The sequence below is a fragment of the Mesocricetus auratus genome, unplaced genomic scaffold (genome assembly GCF_017639785.1).
Source record: "Mesocricetus auratus isolate SY011 unplaced genomic scaffold, BCM_Maur_2.0 Super-Scaffold_100022, whole genome shotgun sequence".
Taxonomy (NCBI): Eukaryota; Metazoa; Chordata; class Mammalia; order Rodentia; family Cricetidae; genus Mesocricetus; species Mesocricetus auratus.
The window spans coordinates 1,156,032-1,174,789 of NW_024429203.1; the positions used below are offsets into that span (position 1 = coordinate 1,156,032).

Here is an 18,758-nt window from a genome sequence, read left to right on the forward strand (position 1 = left end):
TCCAGAGGTCCTGAGTTCAATTCCCAGCAACCACATGGTGGCTCACAACCATCTCTAATGAGATCTGATGCCCTCTTCTGGTGTGCAGACATCCAGGCACTGTTGACATAATAAACCCTTGCTGGAGTTGGTGGCACACACCTTTAATCCCAGCACTCCGGAGGCAGAGGCAGGCGGATCTTTGCGAGGCCAGCCTGGTCTACAGAGCGAGTTCCAGGACAGCCTCCAAAACAACACAGAGAAACCCTGCCTCAAAAAAACCAATAAATAAATAAATAAGTGTTAAATAAATAAACAAGCTGGCATATGTGTAGGCAGAACACTGTGTACATAATAAATAAATCTTTAAAAAAGATACTAAACCTTGGGGTGAGTGTCCCTCTCCTCACTGAAAGTTTTCTTTTTTTGGGGGGGAGCCTGAGGTCAAGATGATGTGGGGAGTACAAATGGGAAAGGGGATGGTCGCTTGGCTTTCAGAGGAAGCTCCCACCCACCTGCAGAAAGAGACCCTGGGCTGGGGAGTGGAAGTAGCCCTCAAGATCTGAAAGACAATGATGAGGGGTCACTCAGGGTTCAATCCATTGCCTGACTGAACCCCATATGACAGGGACCAGTGTGGCCAGGATCAGCATGGTATCTTTTTTTTTTTTTTTGGTTTTTCGAGACAGGGTTTCTCTGTAGCTTTGGAGGCTGTACTGGAACTCACTTTGTAGACCAGGCTGGCCTCGAACTCACAGAGATCCGCCTGCCTCTGCCTCCCGAGTGCTGGGATGGTATCTTTCTATATTGAGGGCAGGGAGACAGGACACTTAGTTATAGGTCTGCTAGGAGCCTCAGAGAAGAGGAAATACAAGAGATGGGGAGACAGATGCCAGCAAGATGCCCTCCTTGGCAGGAGGAGGCTGACTCCAAGGCCAGCGTGGGCTGCACAGGGAAAGAATGGGAGGGGAAAGGCAGGAGGGAAGGGGTGAGGGAGGGACGGATGTAAGAAAAGCCATAGGGGATAAAGGCGTGCAGCCACCCAGCGCTCTGGCTGCTTCTTTCAAGAGCCCAGGTTCGATCCCCAGAACCCACAACCGTCTGTAACTCTGGTTCCCTCTTCAGGATGCCTTCTTCTGGCCTCCTCAGACACCAAGCATGGAAATGGTACACAAACATCCAAGCTGGCAAAATACCCACACACAGGAAATAACAAATAAAACACTTGTAGAGATCTGGCAAGATGGCTCAGTGAGTAGAGGCCACTGAGTACCTGAATTCCATCTCCAGGCTTCACACTGTGGAATGAGAACACCGACTCTTACCAGGTACCCTCTGACCTCCCTGTGGGTGCCTTAGCGTTTGCACCACCACAGATAAATAGATGCATTTGGGAAGGGAGCAAACATGGAGGTACATGCCATTCATCCCAGTGTTTGGAAGACAGGCCCGCGGACCTGTGTGAGCCGACCAGTCAGGGCTACACTGTGAGACCCTGTCATAAAGATGTATATAAATTTAATATATACACTCGTGTAAATGAGTGAGCCTGTCTAGTCAGGCGTAGGGGCACAGCTCAGCATAGGCAAGCGGTTCTCTGTTTGTTGCAAGCCAGCCTAGAAGGAGAAGGTAAGAAGAGGGAGTCTTTCGCAGAAACATGCAGGATCGGGATCCGAACCCTCGAGTGACTGTGCGGCCCTCCCTGTTTCCGCAGGAACCCGCATAGTAAGTCTACTTCCGTCTTGGTCCTTCAACCACGTAGCCGAGTGACGTCACTGGCGGGAGCGCCGGAAGTGGGAAGACGCACACGAGCCACGAGGCGCCGGAAGTGGACCACAGAGCACGAAGTCCGCGTTGAGCCCCCTGCGTCGGAAGTGAGCGGTGCGCGCCGGAAGCAGCGGAGGCGACCTCGTGGAGGAGCAGGCAGCATGGGGCAGTCGGGGCGGGTGAGGCTCGGCGGCCCGGGCGGGCATGGGGCCCAGGGGGGGTCGCAGCCGGGGCGCTCACCGGCCGCCTGTCGCCCCCGCAGTCCCGGCACCAGAAGCGCGCTCGCGCCCAGGCCCAGCTCCGCAACCTCGAGGCCTACGCCGCGCAGCCGCACTCGTTCGTGTTCACGCGAGGCCGGGCGGGTCGCAGCGTCCAGCAACTCAGCCTGGATGTGCGGCGCGTCATGGAGCCGCTCACCGCCACCCGCCTGCAGGTCTGCATCCCCAGCCCTCCAAGCCCCAGGCCCCGGCGACGGCTCGGGGCCAGAGGTTGATGGTTCAGTCCGGTGCGGAGCAGCGCCGGCCTCCCCTGTGGCGGGAGCCCCCGCCGCATCCCCAGCTCCGCTGGAACCAGGCCCGAGAAGGGCAGGGCGCCCTGTGCTGGAGGCCAGCCGTGGGACGGAGTGCGGGCTCGTGTAAAGAAGTAAAGCCCCAGGCGTGGGGGCAGTCTAGAGACGACTCCGCAGCCGAGGGGGCTTGCCTGAGTCCAATCCGCCCGAACCCGCTCCTGAAGGTTGTCCTCTGACCTCCGCCTGTGCGCCCCTACACGATTGCACACAGAATAATTTCAAAAAGTATTTGTGCGTGCTGGGGCTGTGACTCAGGAGTAGTTAAGTCCCTGGTGCCCCCAGAAAGTTGGGGGGGGTCAGAAATAACATCTCAGAAGCCTCGGTTTGCGTTTCTTAGCTCAATAAGGACCTATCTGTATCCATTCCTCTTTCTAATTACCAGGTTCGGAAGAAGAACTCACTGAAGGACTGTGTGGCAGTGGCCGGCCCCCTCGGTGTCACACACTTCCTTATCTTGAGCAAAACGGACAGCAGCGTCTATTTGGTGAGTGGGAACCCTGACTTTCCCTCCCTCTCCCGCTGCTCCCGTCTGGTGATGAGCCCACCGCCCTGAGCTGCTGTGATGCCGGCTTCAAAGTAAACGCTCTGAAGCGATGGAGCAGCTCTCCCCCTCCCTCGCCCTCCCTCCCAGCCACACCCCTCCACCCTCACCCGTCCTCTCTCTGGCAGAAGCTGATGCGCCTCCCGGGAGGCCCCACTTTGACCTTCCAGGTCAACAAGGTGAGGGGGTTAGGTGATGTGGAAGCCTAGCTTGCCTGGGGAGGGCCCTGGTCACACAGACGTCCTCAGCCCCTCTCCACCCTCCCCTCCAGTACACACTGGTCAAGGATGTGGTCTCTTCCCTGCGCCGACACCGGATGCATGAGCAGCAGTTTAACCATCCGCCCCTCCTGGTGCTCAACAGCTTCAACCCCCAGGGCATGCACGTCAAGCTCATGGCCACCATGTTCCAGAACCTGTTCCCGTCCATCAACGTGCACACGGTAGGCCCGATCTCTGGCAGCTGCCGTTGGGTAGGGGCAGGCACGCTGGGCCCCATGTCACGTCCTCATTGTGTGGAGAGACTATGGCATGATCTTAAATTCGGGCGGGGCTGGGGTTGGTGCAGTTATTACTGAGACAGGATCTCCTGTGTTTCAGGCTGGCTTCCAGCTTGCTCTGTGGCTGAGGCTGGACTTGAACTTGTGGCTCTCCATCTCTCCCTTGCTTAGTACACCTTGTGTGGTGTACACTTGGTTTCAGGCGTTGGCAATCAGACTTGGACTTTGTATGGTAGGCGTGCTAGGCAAGCACTCTGCCGACTGAGCTACATTTCTTGTTTCTCGACACAAGGCCTTGTGTTAGCCCAGGCTGAGCTTAGACTTGTAATCTTCCTGCCTCAGCCACCAAGGCCAGCAGAACTACAGTTTCAGCTGCTAACCCCGGCCCCGGTGGGTCTCAGATTAGGCTCATTACAAGGTGCCACTTAGAAAGTCCTGCAGCTGAGCCAGTGCTCCATACAGTCTGTAGACACTGGTTGCATCCCTATGGAGCATCCCTAGTGCCTGCCACAGATGCAGGCTGCTGGAGGGAGTCATTGCTCATGCCTGGTTGGAACCTCTCTCTGGCCCCCCAGGTGAACCTGAACACCATTAAGCGCTGCCTCCTCATTAACTACAACCCGGACTCCCAGGAGCTGGACTTCCGGCACTAGTGAGTGTTGGTGGGAGGATCAGGGTGGGCTTCCACGTGCACCTGATGAGAACTCTGCTGCTGAGACCGTGTGATTGCTCAAAGACTCAAAGTAAACGCCCTGATGCACGCACAGGAGGGAGGGCGGGAGCTGACCTGGGACCCTGGGACTCTTCAGACCCCCTCTGCTCCTCCCACTGCAGCAGCATCAAAGTGGTGCCCGTGGGTGCCAGCCGCGGCATGAAGAAGCTCCTGCAGGAGAAGTTTCCCAACATGAGCCGCCTGCAGGACATCAGCGAGCTGCTGGCCACGTGAGAAAGGTTTTGGGTGGGTGGCAGTTGCAGCTCGGGAGTCCCAGAGCTGCCCTGTGGAGCACTGAAGGTAACCTGCTATCCCCCTCAGGGGTGCGGGGCTGTCAGAGAGCGAGGCGGAGCCAGATGGCGAGCACAACATCACAGAGCTGCCCCAGGCTGTGGCTGGCCGAGGCAACATGCAGGCCCAGCAGAGTGCCATCAGACTTACTGAGGTGAGGAGGGCTCTAGGGGCTCCATGGCCTTCATGGCCTTCAGTCCTGAGGCCAGCCTGACCCTCTCCTCCATGTATCTCCAGATTGGGCCCCGGATGACCCTGCAGCTCATTAAGATCCAGGAAGGTGTTGGGAATGGCAATGTGCTCTTCCACAGTTTTGGTAAGAGGACCGGGCACAGCCTGTTAGGACAGTTCTGGGTCCCGCTGTGATCTTGACGGGTGTGTCTGGTCTTCGCTCACAGTGCACAAGACTGAGGAGGAACTGCAGGCCATCTTGGCAGCAAAGGAGGAGAAACTGCGGCTCAAGGCCCAGCGTCAGAACCAGCAGACTGAGAACTTACAACGCAAGCGGGAACTTCGAGAAGCCCACAAGTATGCAAAGGCAAGTGGGCGGAGAGGTGGGCGGGAACCTGAGCAAGCCAACCTGTGACACTGTTCTCCAGGAAGAAGAGCTTGGCAGGCATGAAGCGAGCCCGTACGGGGGTCGATGGTGACAGTGACGCTGAGGACCCTGGGGCACCTCCAGAGGCAGTGGGGGCCGGGCCGCTTGAGGAGGAGGAGGATGACGCCGAATACTTTCGCCAGGCCGTGGGCGAGGAGCCTGATGAAGGTGTGTGGCAGGGTCTGTCTGTGGTGCTGACACCGGAGGAGTTCCTTCATTCCTTCATTCGTGAGGCCTTTGACCATTCTCTCCCTACAGATATGTTCCCTAGAGTGGCCAAGCGGAGACGGCAGGGAGGCCCTCCAGGCAAGAAGCATCAAGGGAAGAAACAGAGGCCTGTCTCAGGCCAAGGCCGCAACTGGCGGCCTCCAAAACCAAAGGGTAGATCCCAAGGAGTGAAGACCAAGCTGGGACCCAGAGCCACACGCCACAACCTGGGCCAGCCTTCAAGAAGAGCCTGAGCCTGCTTGGCAGTGGGTGGACCATGGATGCCCCACATTGGGGCTTGGGAGCTACCTTGGGCTCCAGTGCAGCCTGGTTTCCTTTCATAAAGGAACTACCCAGTTCTTACCTCCAATAAACCTGAACATGGCGTTTTTTTTTTTTTTTTGAGTCGGTCTCACTGGTTGGGGTGGGGCTGGGGCTAACAGTACTTAGTTGTGACAGGCCAAGATTCAGACAGGCCCAGCCCAGATGGTGCAGGGAGAAAGTGGGAGGTGTCACCCTGACTGGCTATGCAAGTTGAGATGGGCCAGTGGCCACACTGCTGGGAACCCAGGAGGGACCTTCTGTAACCTAGAGCTGCTGTGAGGACCATGGCTGCCCTCTCAGGTAAATTAACACTCGGTCAGTTAAGACACGGGACGTGTGCCCTATGGGGCTGACCAGATCCCACTAGATACCAGCGTGGAGGAGCATATCTAAGGATCGGGTGGGTGTACGGACTGCTGAGGGAGTGGGGTAGCCTGTCAGAAGCAGTCTGATACTTTGAAGAGGCTACCTGGTCAGTAAGAATGGCTGTGTAGGAACAAAGCAAGGCTCAGTGAATTGGGGTGGAGTTGCTGGGAAATAAGGGTGCTGAGTAGCAACCCTGGCTGATACCTGTGGGCACCTCTGCTTGAATCTAGCAGAGGGCAAGTGTGGTGGGAACCGCCCTGCATGGTGACTGCACACACAGACTCAGGGTCTTGGTTCAAAACCAGACTGAATGTGACCCTGGCCCCTTCCACCTGAAGGTAGGCTGGTCCCTTTCCAGGTAGCGATAGGGGCCTGCCAGGCTGTATTTACATGCAGGCCTCCACTTGCTCACCACTGGCTTGCAGGAGCTGGTATGCATGCAATGCAGGAGCTGGGCTGAGGCTCATTTGCTGTGCCCACAGGTAACAAGTCCTGCCAGGCAAAGTTTGTGGAAGCTGCTGACAAGATGTACAGGAGCTTTCAGGAGGACTACCTCTGGGCCATCCTGATGGCAGAGTTCCTGGTGGCAGTGCTGGGCAATGGCCTGGCCCTGTACCGCCTTATCACCCAAGAGCAGAGACCCTGGCATCCGGCTGTGGTCTTCTCTGTACAGCTGGCGGTCAGCAACCTATGCTATGCACTCACACTACCTCCTCTGGCTGCCTACTTCTACCCACCCAAAAACTGGAGCTTTGGGGAGGTGGCCTGCCGCCTGGAGCGCTTTGTCTTTACCTGCAACCTGCTGGGCGGCATCATCTTCATCACCTGCATCAGCCTCAGCCGGTATATGGTGGTTGTGCATCCTTTCTTTACGCGGAGACACCTGCGGCCCAAGCACGCCTGGGCTGCCAGTGCGGCCAGCTGGGCCATGGCCATCCTGCTGGCTGCCCCCATGCTCGGCTTCTCCCATCAGAATCGGCTCCGTGAAGGACTTGGACCATGCAGTGCATTTAACCATGAGGCCTGTATCAAGTGCCTGGGGATGATGGAGGACAGCCAGCTAGAAACCTTCAGAACCTACAGCCTGGTGCTGGCGTGTCTGGGTGGCGTCCTGCCGCTGCTGCTCACCCTGATGGCTTACAGTGCCCTAGGGTTGGTGGTGCTGCGCAGCCCAAGCATGACTGCAGCCCAGAAACTGCGTGTGGTAGTGCTGGTCACGAGCGGTGTGGTTCTCTACGCCTGCTCCTACGCTCCCTACCACATCACCCAAGTGCTGCACGTGAACGCCATGCTGCGCTGGATGGAGCGCTGCCCCAGCTTCAGCAGTGAGTCAGAGGCTGTGGCAGCGCTAAGCCCCAGGGCCTTCTTTGTGTACCAGACAACACGCATCCTTGTGCCCCTGGCCACATGCATACACCCCCTGCTCTACATGGCTGTGGCACCCAGCCTGAACTGCCACCCATGCCACGGGAACCCTGAGGAGCAGAGCCCTTGCCAAGACCTGCCTTTAGCCAGCGCAGCCACATCCCTAAGCCAGCTGAGCCCTGAAGCCTCCTCCTCAAAGGCTGGGTTGTGACCACAGCCCTGAAGTGCTCAAAGTCCCCCAGCTACCCCTCCCCTCACCAGGGACCAGCACCCCTTACCCCCACCTCCCAAGAACAGAGACCCATGAGAACAAGCAAGACACAAGTGTGTTTGGAGTCTATTTAATGGAAGCCTTCTGTTCCTGAGGGTCTGGGTGACAGCAGCAGGCAGCAAGTGTCTTATTAGTTTGTTGATGGCCTGGAAAGAGAGGGAGGAGGTAAGGACACACCAGGGAAGCCCAGGCCTTGCCTGCTTAAGCACAGTGGCCAAGTTTTTCCCAGAGCACAATAAAGGACCTTCCTTCAGACAGGCCTGGTACCACACAGCTGGTGCAGGCCATAGTGGGCTACAGAGGATGTGGGAAGGGTGGGAAGGACATCTTACTTGGCCCATTCCACATTGAGGATGAGGTGGTCGTAGCCAAAGCCAGAAACCCCTGCAATGGCTCGTGCAGCATCTTCCCGGCGGTGGAAGCTAATAAAAGCAAAACCCTGGGGGCCAGGGGCAGATAGTCAGGAGTGGGGTAAGAAGTGGGTCCTAGGACTGGTACTATCCAGTCACCCATTCCCAGACCAGCCCACTCACCTTGGACTGGCCAGTGGTCTTGTCCTTGGCCAAGTATATGCGGGAAATGGAGCCAAAAGGCCGGAAGAGCTCCTGGAGGTCAGTCTCACGCGTGTCCTCAGACAGGTTAGTAACGCGGATGGTGGCATTGTCGTCGGCTGTGTAGACAGTGAGAAGCACACCCAAGTTAGACCCCACGCCCACAATACTGGATAATTGCAGGTCTAGTTTTATCTACTTGAACCCAGGCTATTCCTCGCCCCTCACCTCTGCGGTTCGGCTGCATGGACTCCCCACGGCGACTGGCCCCATCCCGGAGACTCGGGGGCACATACTTCCCTGTCTTGTTCTGGGCGGCCTGCACAGGCTCCAGCTCTGGAAAGCAGTGGACAAAGTCACATTCAGCCCCAGCCCTGAGCTACAGGCATTCAGTCATCCTTTGGTGACCCCAAAGGTCACATCCAGAAGCTACTACCCTTCAAAGTCTCTACTGACAACAATATGGGTACAGTGAACAAGCCACAGGACAGATGTGGGCCTGGCACCACAGCCCAGCACCACAGAGCCCCACGAGCTAGAGAACACAGTCTCTCAGCACCCAGACTGCAGGCTCATGACCCAGGGAGGGTGTCCCTGGGCTCACCAAGAGGCAGCCACCTACAAGGCACATTAGATTTTGACCTACGGAGTCACACTGAGTCCAACACATGGGACAAACACACACACACACACACACACACACACACACACACACACACACACACACACACACACACGTTAGAATAAGTCACCAGCCACGTGTACACAGGAACGACCATGCCCCAAGCAAATGAGGTATCTGAGGGTGCCCTGGCAGAGGCTACTCAAACCTGGCCAGAGAAAGAAAAGAGCTCACTTCAAAAGGAAGAGTTGAGGCCCCTCCCATGCCCCAGGCCCACCTCCGGGGAGCTTCTCCTTTTCCCCAGTAGACAGGCCCAGCTGCTCGGCCAGCTCCTTCTGCATGGGCCCCAGTGTGTCCTTGTACGGGCAGCGGGTGGTCCAATGGTCGCCCTTGCAAATGCGGCAGGACACAATCTTCTGGCCCTTGAGCTTGTTCATTGGGTCTTCCTCCTCCTGGCAGTTTAGGTCCTGGTGGGGAACAAGGAGGGGTGGCTCAGAGGGGCGTGTGTGTGTGTGTGTGTGTGTGTGTGTGTGTGTGTCTGTCTGTCTGTCTGTCTGTCTGTCTGTCTGTCTGTCTGTGTGTCTGTGTGTGACCGTGTCCCTGCACTGCTGGGTCCCAGCGTCACCCTGCTCACCTCTTTGCTGGTGATGAAGGTCATGGAGACGTCATCGCTGACTGTGGTGGTGGCCACATTGGGTCCCGGTGGGTCAAACTCCGAGTTGCCAAACTTCTTCCAGTTCTGGGCTCGCAGAAGGGCAGGGAAAACGAGGACAAGGGCAGGTAAGATGCCAGAGTGGCCTATCCCAGACAGCCATGTCAGGGCCTTAAACCCCCAGAGGCCTCCATGTGATGATGGGGACAACCCTCATTTCCTAAGCTAGGTGAGGCGGTACCCAACTGTCACCCCAACACCTGGAAGTGGAAACGGAAGATTCCAAGCTCAAGGTCATCCTGAGACATACAAGTTCAAAACCAGCCTGAGCTATGCTGTGTAAGGCTGAGACAGAGGGGAGGGAGGTGGAGGGCGGGTACTGGTAAAGAGGTTCAGTTGTAAAACCAGTTGTACATGCATGAACCCGAGTTCCATTCCCAAACTCTCATATAAAAAGTTAAGTATGAGCCAGGTGTTGGTGGCGCACGCCTTTAATCCCAGAGGCAGGTGGATCTCTGTGAGTTCGAGGCCAGCCTGGTCTACAGAGCGAGTTCTAGAACAGCCTCCAAAACAATACAGAGAAACCCTGTCTCGAGAAAAAAAAAAAGTTAAGTATGAGCCAGGTGGTGGTGGTACATGTTTTTAATGCAAGTACTTGAGAGGCAGAGGCAGGCAGATCTGTGTGGGTTCGAGGCCAGCCTAGTCTGAGTGTCCAAGAAAGGCTCCAAAGCTACACAGAGAAACCCTGTCTTGAATAACAAAAAAGAAACAAACAAAAGAGTTAAGCAGGGGCCCTGATCTAAAGAGAGTAAGTTGCAGAGTGACATGATACAGTAGTCACCCACACCCTCCTCTGGCCTGTGTGTGAATGTACAGGCATTCACGACCCTCGACACACACCACAAGGAGACACACACAACTGTGCCGCCTCTGCAGGTTCCAGGCAAGTGCAGGGTCAGCTCCCACCAGGAAGGAAGCTGGAGCATGTCCAAGAGTCACTCAGATCACAGGAACCTTAAGCTAGTTAAGCCAGACCTCCCTCCTGTAAAACGGGAGCCTCCCCAGCCCGAGTGCCTGGCACCGAGCCTTGCTCTCAGGGCACTGCTGTCCTTCTCCAGAAGCCCCTGCCCCTTGCCCAGCAGAGGCTGCTTGTTTCTTCAGGTAGACAGAACAAAGGAGTAAGAATCTAAGTCAGGACCCAGGAGGCTAGGCAGAAAGATTTAGAATTTGAAGACTACACAACAAGAGCCTCTCAAAAATAACAACACAAAAAACCAAAAACCCAAGGGCTGGATTATGTCTCAGTTAGCAAATTATTTGTCACAAAAGTACCCATGAGAGTTAAATCCCAAGCACCCACAATGACAGGCTGGGCACAGATGCGTGCAACTATTATCTCAGAAGGCAGAGACAGCAGGCTCACCGGGGATAGGTGGCCAAATCTAATTCCTGATGACGAAATCTCAATCCAAGAGGAACGTGCTGGAGGAGTTGACACTATACGCAGGAGCACACAAAAGGGGGAAAACAAAACAAAAAACACCCTCACCTACTCCTGGACCCTAAATTTCCAATTCTACATCCACAGGAAAGGGCTTCCCAACTCCTCCGGGTCAATCCTGGGGACCCCTCCAGACACACCAAAATGAGACAGGAGGGTCTCACCTTCCTTCTCGCCACAGCCTTTGATGCCTTCCGGGTCTCAATCCTGAAGGTTCTGACAATCTGAAGACGGAAAGAGAGAGGAGTCCTTCCAGAATCCCGAGGCCTTCCTCACCAATGCAAACCCACACCCCCACCGACATCAGCCACCCAGCGCCCTGAGCACCGGGCACGCGGCCCTCTGCTCACCTTGAACTTCTTGCCATCGTCGTCCACCTTGTACTCCGTCACCGTCTTTATGTTCCCGTTGATCACTTCCTTGGGAGGCGGCAGTGGGTCTGTAGGAAGGGGACAGAAGCTGAGTCCCGCAGAGCGGGGTCTGGCTGGACAATAGGCTTGAGGGTGGGCAGGAGGGAGATGGCGGGGCTGGGTGTGGCTCACCTCCGGGCAGTAACTCAGGCTCTGGACTGGTGTCACCGGTGGGCAGAGGGATTCCTTTCAGGAGCTCGCTGGTGACACACTTGTCTGTCAGAGGGAATGCGGGGAGGAGGAAAAGTGGGCCACGGGGCTGGGGCTGTCAACCACGGTGGGGGAACTCTGGGGACTCAGTTCCCGCCGGGGCAGGGCGGGAGGGGCCGCTCCCGACACTCACCGTCCTCGCCCTCCTCTTCCACCTGGTCGGCCCAGCTGGGCTTCGAGCTGCGGGGACACGAGACGGGTGAGCGGGTCCCGACCCCCGCGCCGCCCGGACCACCGCACACCAGGGCTGCCCCCCACCGCCCCTCCGGAGAACCCGCCACCGCCCCGTCCTCACTCAAAGTCGCCGGTCGGCATCGCGAAGTCTAGCTCCACGCAGCTCCCAGCCCGGGTAGAGAGCGGAAGCGCGGGAAGAACGAGGCTTCCGGTGCCGCCTAGAGCAGCCAGACCGCGGCGAGCACAGCGCCTCCGTGTGGACAAAAGTGGGCACGCGCGTCTCGGGTGCCGCAAAGTACTGGGACCCAAGGGGAAAGAGGTCCAGGAGAGACCATGCTAAACGCTCGCTCCTAAACTCTCCGTCCGCCCCCGCCCCATCTTTTTTGGGTGATGGGATTATAAGTCAGTATCACTCTGTAGCTAGGATAGCCAGCAATTCTGGACAATCCTCCTGCCTCAACTTCCGAAGGGCTGAAATTACAGGCATGAGCACCATTGAATTACAGGCATTGAATTGGCCTTGAACTGGATGCTTGCCTGAAAGGCTTGATGTACTGAAGGCTGGGTTTGAACTCAGCAATCTCTCCAATTTATCCTCCTGGGGATTGAACACAGGTCTTTAGGCTTTGCAGCAAGTCTTCTTAGCTGCAAAGACATCTTGCAAGCTCTACCAATATCATCTTAAACTGTTTCCCATACTAAGCTTTTGTCCTTCCTCAGAGCTACACCCCTAGAGCTCTGATATAATCTTCCTTACTTGAGCCTCTGGGAACACGCATTCCAAGAAGCTCTTTCTTAGTGTGGGACGCGAGTGCGGATGGAAAGCAGCCATGTAGGCGCACTTGTGATGACCTATATTCCCAGCACTCAGAATTTGTATCACGGAGCTGTGTGTGTGGGTGTGTGTGCAGCAATGCACACCTTTAATCCCAGCACTTGTGGAGGCAGGGCCAGGTAGGTTTCTGAGTTTGAGGTCTACAAAGTAAGTGCAGGACAGCCTGGGCTACAGGGAAACCCTGTTTAAAAAAAAAAAAAGAAAAAGAAACCAACCAAACAAAAACAAAACAAAAAATTGACTACTGAAATGCAAAATCCAGACAACACAAAAAATGGTTTTTGTTTTTGTTTTGTTTGTTTGTTTGTTTTTCAAGACAGGGTTTCTCTGTGGCATAGGAGGCTGTCCTGGTCTCGAACTCACAAAGATCTGCCTGCCTCTACCAACCTAGTGCTGGGATTAAAGGCGTGCACCACCACCACCTGGCTGTTTTTATTTTTGCTTTTTTCTTTTCTTTCCTTTCTTTCTTTGTTGTTTTTTGTTGTTGTTGTTGTTGTTTTTTGAGACAGGGTTTCTCTGTGTAGCTTTGAAGCCTATCTGTAGACCAGGCTGGCCTCAAAGAGCTTACAGAGATCCTCCTGCCTCTGTCTCCCTAGTGTTGGGGTTAAAGGTGTGCACCACCAGGATCAGCCTTTAAAAACAAAAACAAAACAGAGTATCACTGTGTAGACCAGGCTGGCCTCAAACTCATAGAGATTCACATTCCTCTGCCTACCGAGCGCAGGATTAAAGACATCTTCCACAATCTACTCTTAAAAGTTTCTTTTAAACCAGGCAGTGGTGACGCAAGCCTCTAATCCCAGCACCGGGGAGGCAGAGGCAGATGGATCTCTGTGAGTTCTAGACCAGCCTTGTCTACAAGAGCTAGTTCTAGAACAGCCTCCAAAGCCACAGAGAAACCCTGTCTCAAAAAACCAAAAAAAAAGTTTATTTTAAGCATCTGTTTTGTTTTTATCTTGTGTGCACTTGTGTGATCAGAGAAAACTTTGAGGAGTTGCTTCTCACCTTCTGGGAGCCAGAGCTCTAACTCAGGCCATGAGGCTTGGCTGCAAGGGTTTGCCCGCTGAGCTGTCTTCAGGCCCCGCACACTTTTCTATCACCGTGGAAAGCCTTGGCTTTAAACTCACCTTCACCTTGGCACTGTGCTTTATCTTTGAGGAGGCAGATTTAAGGCTTGAGTTTTTGCCGCCATGCCGGGCTGCCTTTCAAGCCACTCTCTTTGGGGGGTGGGGAGGGGAGAAGCACACTTGATCTATGGGCACTCCAGAAATGAAGGCAGGAAGATCAAGGGTTCAAGGCCAGTCTCAGCTACACAAGGAGTCTGAGAACAGCCTGGGCTTCAGGAGCCTCTAATTCAGAAACAGAATATAATTCTGCAGCATCTACAGGGGATTTAATGGATCTCTCAAATCTTGTAGTTTTCTACCTGCTTCTAGGTGTTTACCTTAAGAAACATCAGCCCTCTACCATACACTAGATAAATCCTTTGAAGTGGACAGAAACACATGTTGACTCACACCTACAACCTCAGCACTGGAAGAGTCTGGGGTAGGATTACTGCTGGTTTGAGACTGGCCTGGGCCTACACAAATGGAGCCCTAGGTTAGCCTGAGCTACAGAGCAAAGCCTGTCTCAAAACAACCACCATTGCTCACTCCAATAATCCCAGCACTCAGAAGGCCAAGGAAGCAAGCAACTCCAAGGTCAAGGCCACATCGAACTTGCTACAAAGTGAGATGCTGTCTCAAAAAAACACGCCTGCGGCCTGGACAGTGGAGGGAGGTGCTGCAGCCCCAGGGCTGCTCAGGATACTTAGAACAAGTGATGCTTGAGTGTGAGCATGTACGCCACTGAAACGAGGGCAGGAAAGTGTAAGCCTGCCCTGCGGACAGGACACGTTGCAGACATGTCTCAGCAGCTTCTGCAGCGAAGCTGCATGGCATTGGTCTGTCAACAGTCAGGTGTGGATGAGCAGGACCTCACGGGTCCACACCCTGCCTGCTAAACTACTGGCAGATGTGGATTCTAGAAAGGGACAGTCATCAACTTGAGTTGTGTGCCCAAGGGTGAGCCCACCAGGCTCCAGCGAGCAGTTCCTGATCTGTCTCCTGAGTGCTGTGATTAAAGGTGTGCGCCGCCCAGCGCCAGAGAACATCTGTTGGCCTCCTCTGGCCTGCACACATGCACTCATAGGCACATACATGCACAAATCAAAAGGAAATGGAAACAGCAGGCCTTTCAAAGCTGCACTGGAGAGACTGACCGAGTGTCCTGACCCCTTACAAGTGACTGTCACCATTCCCACCCCACCCCACCATGGAGCCGTGTGGATCAGCAGCAAGCTCAGGGCACAGTAGCAGCGCATGCTGCTTGTCACGTTAGCACCCAGGAGGTTTGGGCAGGAGGGATAGAAGTTCAGGGCCAGTCTGGGCTGCATGAGACCCTATCTCAGTTTTGTTTTGATGTATATGAGTGTTTTCCCTCATTGTGTATATGCATAAGTACAGTACCCAGAGAGGCCAGAAGAGGGTGCCAGACTCCTGGGATTACTAGAGTTACAGGTAGTTGTAATCCATTAGGTGGGTGCTGGCCGGCAAACCCAGGTCTTAACTCTTGAGTTGTCTCTCTAGCCTCCACCTCTATGCTCAGTTGGTTTGGTTAGTGGAAACAGGTTTCTGTAACAATAAACAGTTTACACTTAGGTACAACTGGCAGGAAGGGGTCAATGAAGGGCTTGTTGTTCCTCTTTAAGAACTCCAAAGTAACTAAGGCACTTCTCCAATGGTGAAAACAAGAGTACTGGTTCACAAAAAACATTCTCAAGCGTAGGTGACTTAGCCAGTAAGAGCATTCGGTGGAAGGAAATTCCAAAAGTTTTCCTCTGAGCACATGTGCACCAGGGGACCCGAGGGCCACATGTTGGCACACTAAATACAACGCAACAGCTGGGCATGGTGGTGCACACCTTTAATCCCAGCACTCGGGAGGCAGAGGCAGGCATATGTCTGTGAGGTTTTTTTTTTTTTTTTTTTTTTTTTTGGTTTTTGAGACAGGGTTTCTCTGTGGCTTTGGAGTCTGTCTTGGAACTCGATCTTGTAGACCAGGCTGGTCTCGAACTCCCAGAGATCCGCCTGCTTCTGCCTCCCGAGTGCTGGGATTAAAGGCAAGTGCCACCACCGCCCAGCCATCTGAGTTTGAGTGTAGTGACATCTTATCTTGCCAGTGAACTTGTGGTGGCCACACCTTTTGGGCATGTTTTCAGATTTTGTACCCATCATAAGGTAGAGGAGGGGCTGGCTCGCTGGGAGAGGACGGGGAGGCACACAGACAGATGCAGTCAGTCTCTGCCCTTCCGACGCTCTACAACCCAAGATGGAGAGCCAGCCCCTCCTTATAATGGGTCACATCTGCACTTGAAACCACGCACAAAGGATGTGGCCACTATCACGAGCTCACTGGCAAGGCAAGATGGCACTACATTTGAGACCAGTCTGGTCTACATAGTGAGTTTCCAGGTCAGCCAGGACTACATAGCCTGTTTCAACCCCTATCCCCAAAACATGCAATTAAAACCCGTCAGGAGTGACAGCACACCCATAATGCTGTGCTGGTGATGCAGGGGCAGGCAGATGTTTTGTGGCCAACCAGGGTGTGGTGATTCGAACCACACTAGGCTCATATATTTGAATGATTGTCCCTAGCTGGTGGAACTATTTGGAAAGGACTAGGAGGTGTAACCTTATTGGTGTGTCAGTGAGGGTGGACTTTGTTTCAAGATTTCACTCCAGGCCGTGTCTCTGGCCCCTGCTTGTGGATCAGATGCGAGTTTTCAGCTACCACTCCAGCACCATGCCTGTCTGCTGCCCTCCCTTGATCAGACTGAAACTAAACAAGCACCCAATTCAGTTCTGTAAGCTGCCTTGGTCACGGTGTCTCCACAGTAATAGGAAGGACAGACACAGGGCTGCCTAGTAAGAATCTGACTCAATACAAAACCCCTACTCTGGGGCAGCAAGTGACTTGGTGAGTGCTGGATATGCAACCCTGGCGACCAAGTCCTCAGAACCCACACAGGTGGGAGAGTGCACTCCCCAGTTTCCACCACTTCCCGTGAGCGTTTCTCTGTAGACCAGGCTGGCCTTGAACTCAGATCTGCCTGCCTCTGCCTCCCGAGTGCTGGGATTAGAGGTGTGCGCCAGCACCCAGTTTAGAAAAACTTGAGCTGGGGAATTGGATCAGTTGGGAGTGTGCTTGCCTAGCATGGGTTCTCTCCCGTAAGTTAGATGTGTTAGGGCAGGCAGAGCCCGAGCACATGACACAGTCTCAGAAAAAACTCAGGCCTGTTCTGGTCAGGGATCCTTACCTTCCGGTTTCTGTTCCCAAAAATAAAACCTGGACTTGAGCTCTGAAGGAAGAGCATGCAGTGGTTGTCATGCAGCCCACATGGGCCAGCATGTGTGGGCGTGACAGTTTGGCACATGTCCACTACAAGACAACATGGAGGCCACCCTCACAATTTCACTCAGGAGACAATAGCCCACGGTCCATATAGGCCCAAAGGCACAAGTTTCCATTTACACATAAATACATCCCCCCAGCCCCAATTGTAGCTGGGTGTGGTGGCAGTTCAACATGGGGTTTGGGGAGGGTGAGGCAGGAGGACTGAGTGCCAAGCTAGCCTAGGCAGCTTAGGCCTGCAGACAGTTACTGCTAGGTCTAGTAGAGTACACCAGCACTTGGAAGGCAGAGGCAGGAGGAATGCCACAATTGCTAAGCCAGGCAGAGCTATAAGGCAAACAGGTCTGACACAGTTACAAAGTGCATAAAAAAAAAAGGTATGTGTAGAGGCTGGAGAGATCCTGAGTTCAATTCCCAGCAACCACATGGTGGCTCACAGCCATCTATAATGAAATCTGGTGTCCTCTTCTGGCCTGCAGACAGACATGGAGGCAGGATGTTGTATTCATAAATAAATAATTTTTTTTTTTGGTTTTTCGAGACAGGGTTTCTCTGTAGCTTTGGAGGCTGTCCTGGAACTCACTTTGTATACCAGGCTGGTCTCGAACTCAGATCCGCCTGCCTCTGCCTCCCGAGTGCTGGGATTAAAGGCGTGCGCCACCAACGCCCGGCTTAAATAAATAAATCTTTAAAAAAAGGTATGTGTATATACCAAGCCACACCCAATGACCAGGGGTCTTCCTCAAGACATTTCTGAGCCAGAAGAGAAGGGCTACAGGATGTGCTCAGCACAGTTCAGATCACACCTTTTTGCTCCCAAGGGCTTTTACCTCATGGAGTGAGGAGCAGTATGTTTGCATCTTCTAGGTGGCATTTCCTGAGGACAAACGGAAGCTTTGCTCATGTAGAATTCAGATGCAGTCAGCACAGGCGGGTTTTAAGCCAACGGGGGTCCTGCTTGAGAGCAGACAGACCGGGGTTTGGAGGGCAGCCCCTCCTCGCACCACCATCCAGGTCTTCCTCATGGTCACAGGATGCCGCCGCATTAGCAGACACCACAGTAAGTCAACTCCAAAACAGGAAGGGCAGAGTAGCCATGGAGATAACTAAGACCATTTTCTAAGAGGCTTTCTGGAAAGCCTTACTACCAAGTTCATTTGCCTCTCACTGGCCAGAACTAAATCACAGAAGTGTGTCTGGTGAGGCAGAGGCGGCTGGGGACCCCGCCCCCTCCTCTGTTGGGGGAAGCAGCAGATAAACCGACACTTCTGGGATGCTTTACAGAGCACTTTATTGAAGAAATATGCAACATATAAAAACTACATCAAGTCTTGCTTGCCACTCACAGTGGCAGAGCTGACAGAATACGGAATTAAAAACCAAAAGACTTTCAAATCCAGAATACACTGCACGGCTTGGTCACAGAGCAAACCTCACACAAACAGCTTAGTGTCAGTCACGGCCAAAGACACTGCACAACATTTCAATGGTGGGGTTGGACAGGTTAAACACAACACCAGTGCATGTGGGGTCTGGGTAGAGCAGAGCTAGTCCGTCATGTCAGTTTCCTGAACTTTAACTGCAGCTGAGGAGAAAGGAAAGGAGAAGTCATCCTGAGCACACACACAGCATGGAAGCTCATGGCTGGCCTGGAGAACCGGCGGCAGCTGGGAACATTCAGGGCTGAGCCATCTTCCCGAAGTCTCTGCACCCTGGTGTCTGGGTCAGTGCTACTTGAGGCCAGTGCCTGCTCACACCACCTCCAAAACCACTGTGCAGTCAGCCCTGGCCTCCACTACTGTCCGAGTTTGTGGTGCACCCCAGTCCTAGGACCTAGAGCTGCCCACAAGGGAAGTT

The 18,758-nt window shown here is 54.2% G+C and overlaps 3 protein-coding genes and 2 non-coding genes across 9 annotated transcripts in view; 3 read left to right on the plus strand and 2 right to left on the minus strand.

Moving 5' to 3' along the window:
- Positions 1-1,788: 1,788 nt before the first annotated feature.
- LOC101835697 (suppressor of SWI4 1 homolog) lies at positions 1,789-7,534 on the plus strand. Of its 2 annotated transcripts, XM_005078568.4 has the most exons (15): positions 1,789-1,925; positions 2,009-2,179; positions 2,697-2,798; positions 2,984-3,034; positions 3,127-3,297; positions 3,930-4,006; positions 4,189-4,296; positions 4,388-4,511; positions 4,595-4,673; positions 4,756-4,885; positions 4,957-5,123; positions 5,214-5,270; positions 5,658-5,673; positions 6,215-6,222; positions 6,335-7,534. In XM_005078568.4, the coding sequence occupies exons 1-15, from the start codon at positions 1,908-1,910 to the stop codon at positions 7,426-7,428; spliced, it is 2,373 nt and encodes a 790-aa protein (XP_005078625.2). In that variant the 5' UTR covers positions 1,789-1,907; the 3' UTR covers positions 7,429-7,534. The 2 variants fall into 2 exon arrangements, with proteins under 2 accessions (XP_005078625.2, XP_040585646.1); XM_040729712.1 differs by lacking the exons at positions 1,789-1,925; positions 2,009-2,179; positions 2,697-2,798; ... (8 more) ...; positions 5,214-5,270; positions 6,215-6,222 and having other exon boundaries at positions 5,412-5,786.
- Positions 2,835-2,917, plus strand: LOC121133587. Its single transcript, XR_005870470.1, has one exon. It is a non-coding gene; the product is annotated as a small nucleolar RNA SNORD105 (small nucleolar RNA).
- LOC121133588 lies at positions 4,039-4,120 on the plus strand. Its single transcript, XR_005870471.1, has one exon. It is a non-coding gene; the product is annotated as a small nucleolar RNA U105B (small nucleolar RNA).
- Positions 7,535-7,542: 8 nt separating the features above from the next.
- Eif3g (eukaryotic translation initiation factor 3 subunit G) lies at positions 7,543-11,845 on the minus strand. Its single transcript, XM_005078567.4, has 11 exons — positions 11,730-11,845; positions 11,568-11,614; positions 11,357-11,440; positions 11,165-11,253; positions 10,979-11,038; positions 9,296-9,400; positions 8,939-9,128; positions 8,268-8,375; positions 8,022-8,158; positions 7,821-7,927; positions 7,543-7,634 (listed from the first exon to the last, which is right to left on the minus strand). The coding sequence occupies exons 1-11, from the start codon at positions 11,747-11,749 to the stop codon at positions 7,619-7,621; spliced, it is 963 nt and encodes a 320-aa protein (XP_005078624.1). The 5' UTR covers positions 11,750-11,845; the 3' UTR covers positions 7,543-7,618.
- Positions 11,846-18,175: 6,330 nt separating this feature from the next.
- The window catches only part of Dnmt1 (DNA methyltransferase 1), a 51,711-nt gene continuing 51,128 nt past the window's right edge, over positions 18,176-18,758 (minus strand). For all 4 annotated transcript variants that reach the window (XM_040729752.1, XM_040729753.1, XM_013119408.3 and 1 more), the window contains exon 39: positions 18,176-18,486. In XM_040729752.1, the coding sequence (XP_040585686.1) occupies positions 18,449-18,486 (38 nt within the window). In that variant the 3' untranslated portion in view covers positions 18,176-18,448. The remainder of the gene's footprint in view (positions 18,487-18,758) is intronic.

Bases quoted from the DNA above. Each gene is read 5' to 3' on its own strand.
- LOC101835697 (XM_005078568.4), top strand. The intron at 3,035-3,126 runs GTGAGGGGGTTA...CCTCCCCTCCAG, and splicing joins TGACCTTCCAGGTCAACAAG to TACACACTGGTCAAGGATGT. The intron at 3,298-3,929 runs GTAGGCCCGATC...CTGGCCCCCCAG, and splicing joins CGTCCATCAACGTGCACACG to GTGAACCTGAACACCATTAA.
- Eif3g (XM_005078567.4), bottom strand. From the start codon at position 11,749: ATGCCGACCGGCGACTTTGA. The intron at 11,039-11,164 runs GTGAGCAGAGGG...TTCCGTCTTCAG, and splicing joins ACGATGGCAAGAAGTTCAAG to ATTGTCAGAACCTTCAGGAT. The intron at 8,376-8,938 runs GTGGGCCTGGGG...ACTGCTTTCCAG, and splicing joins AAAGGAGAAGCTCCCCGGAG to AGCTGGAGCCTGTGCAGGCC.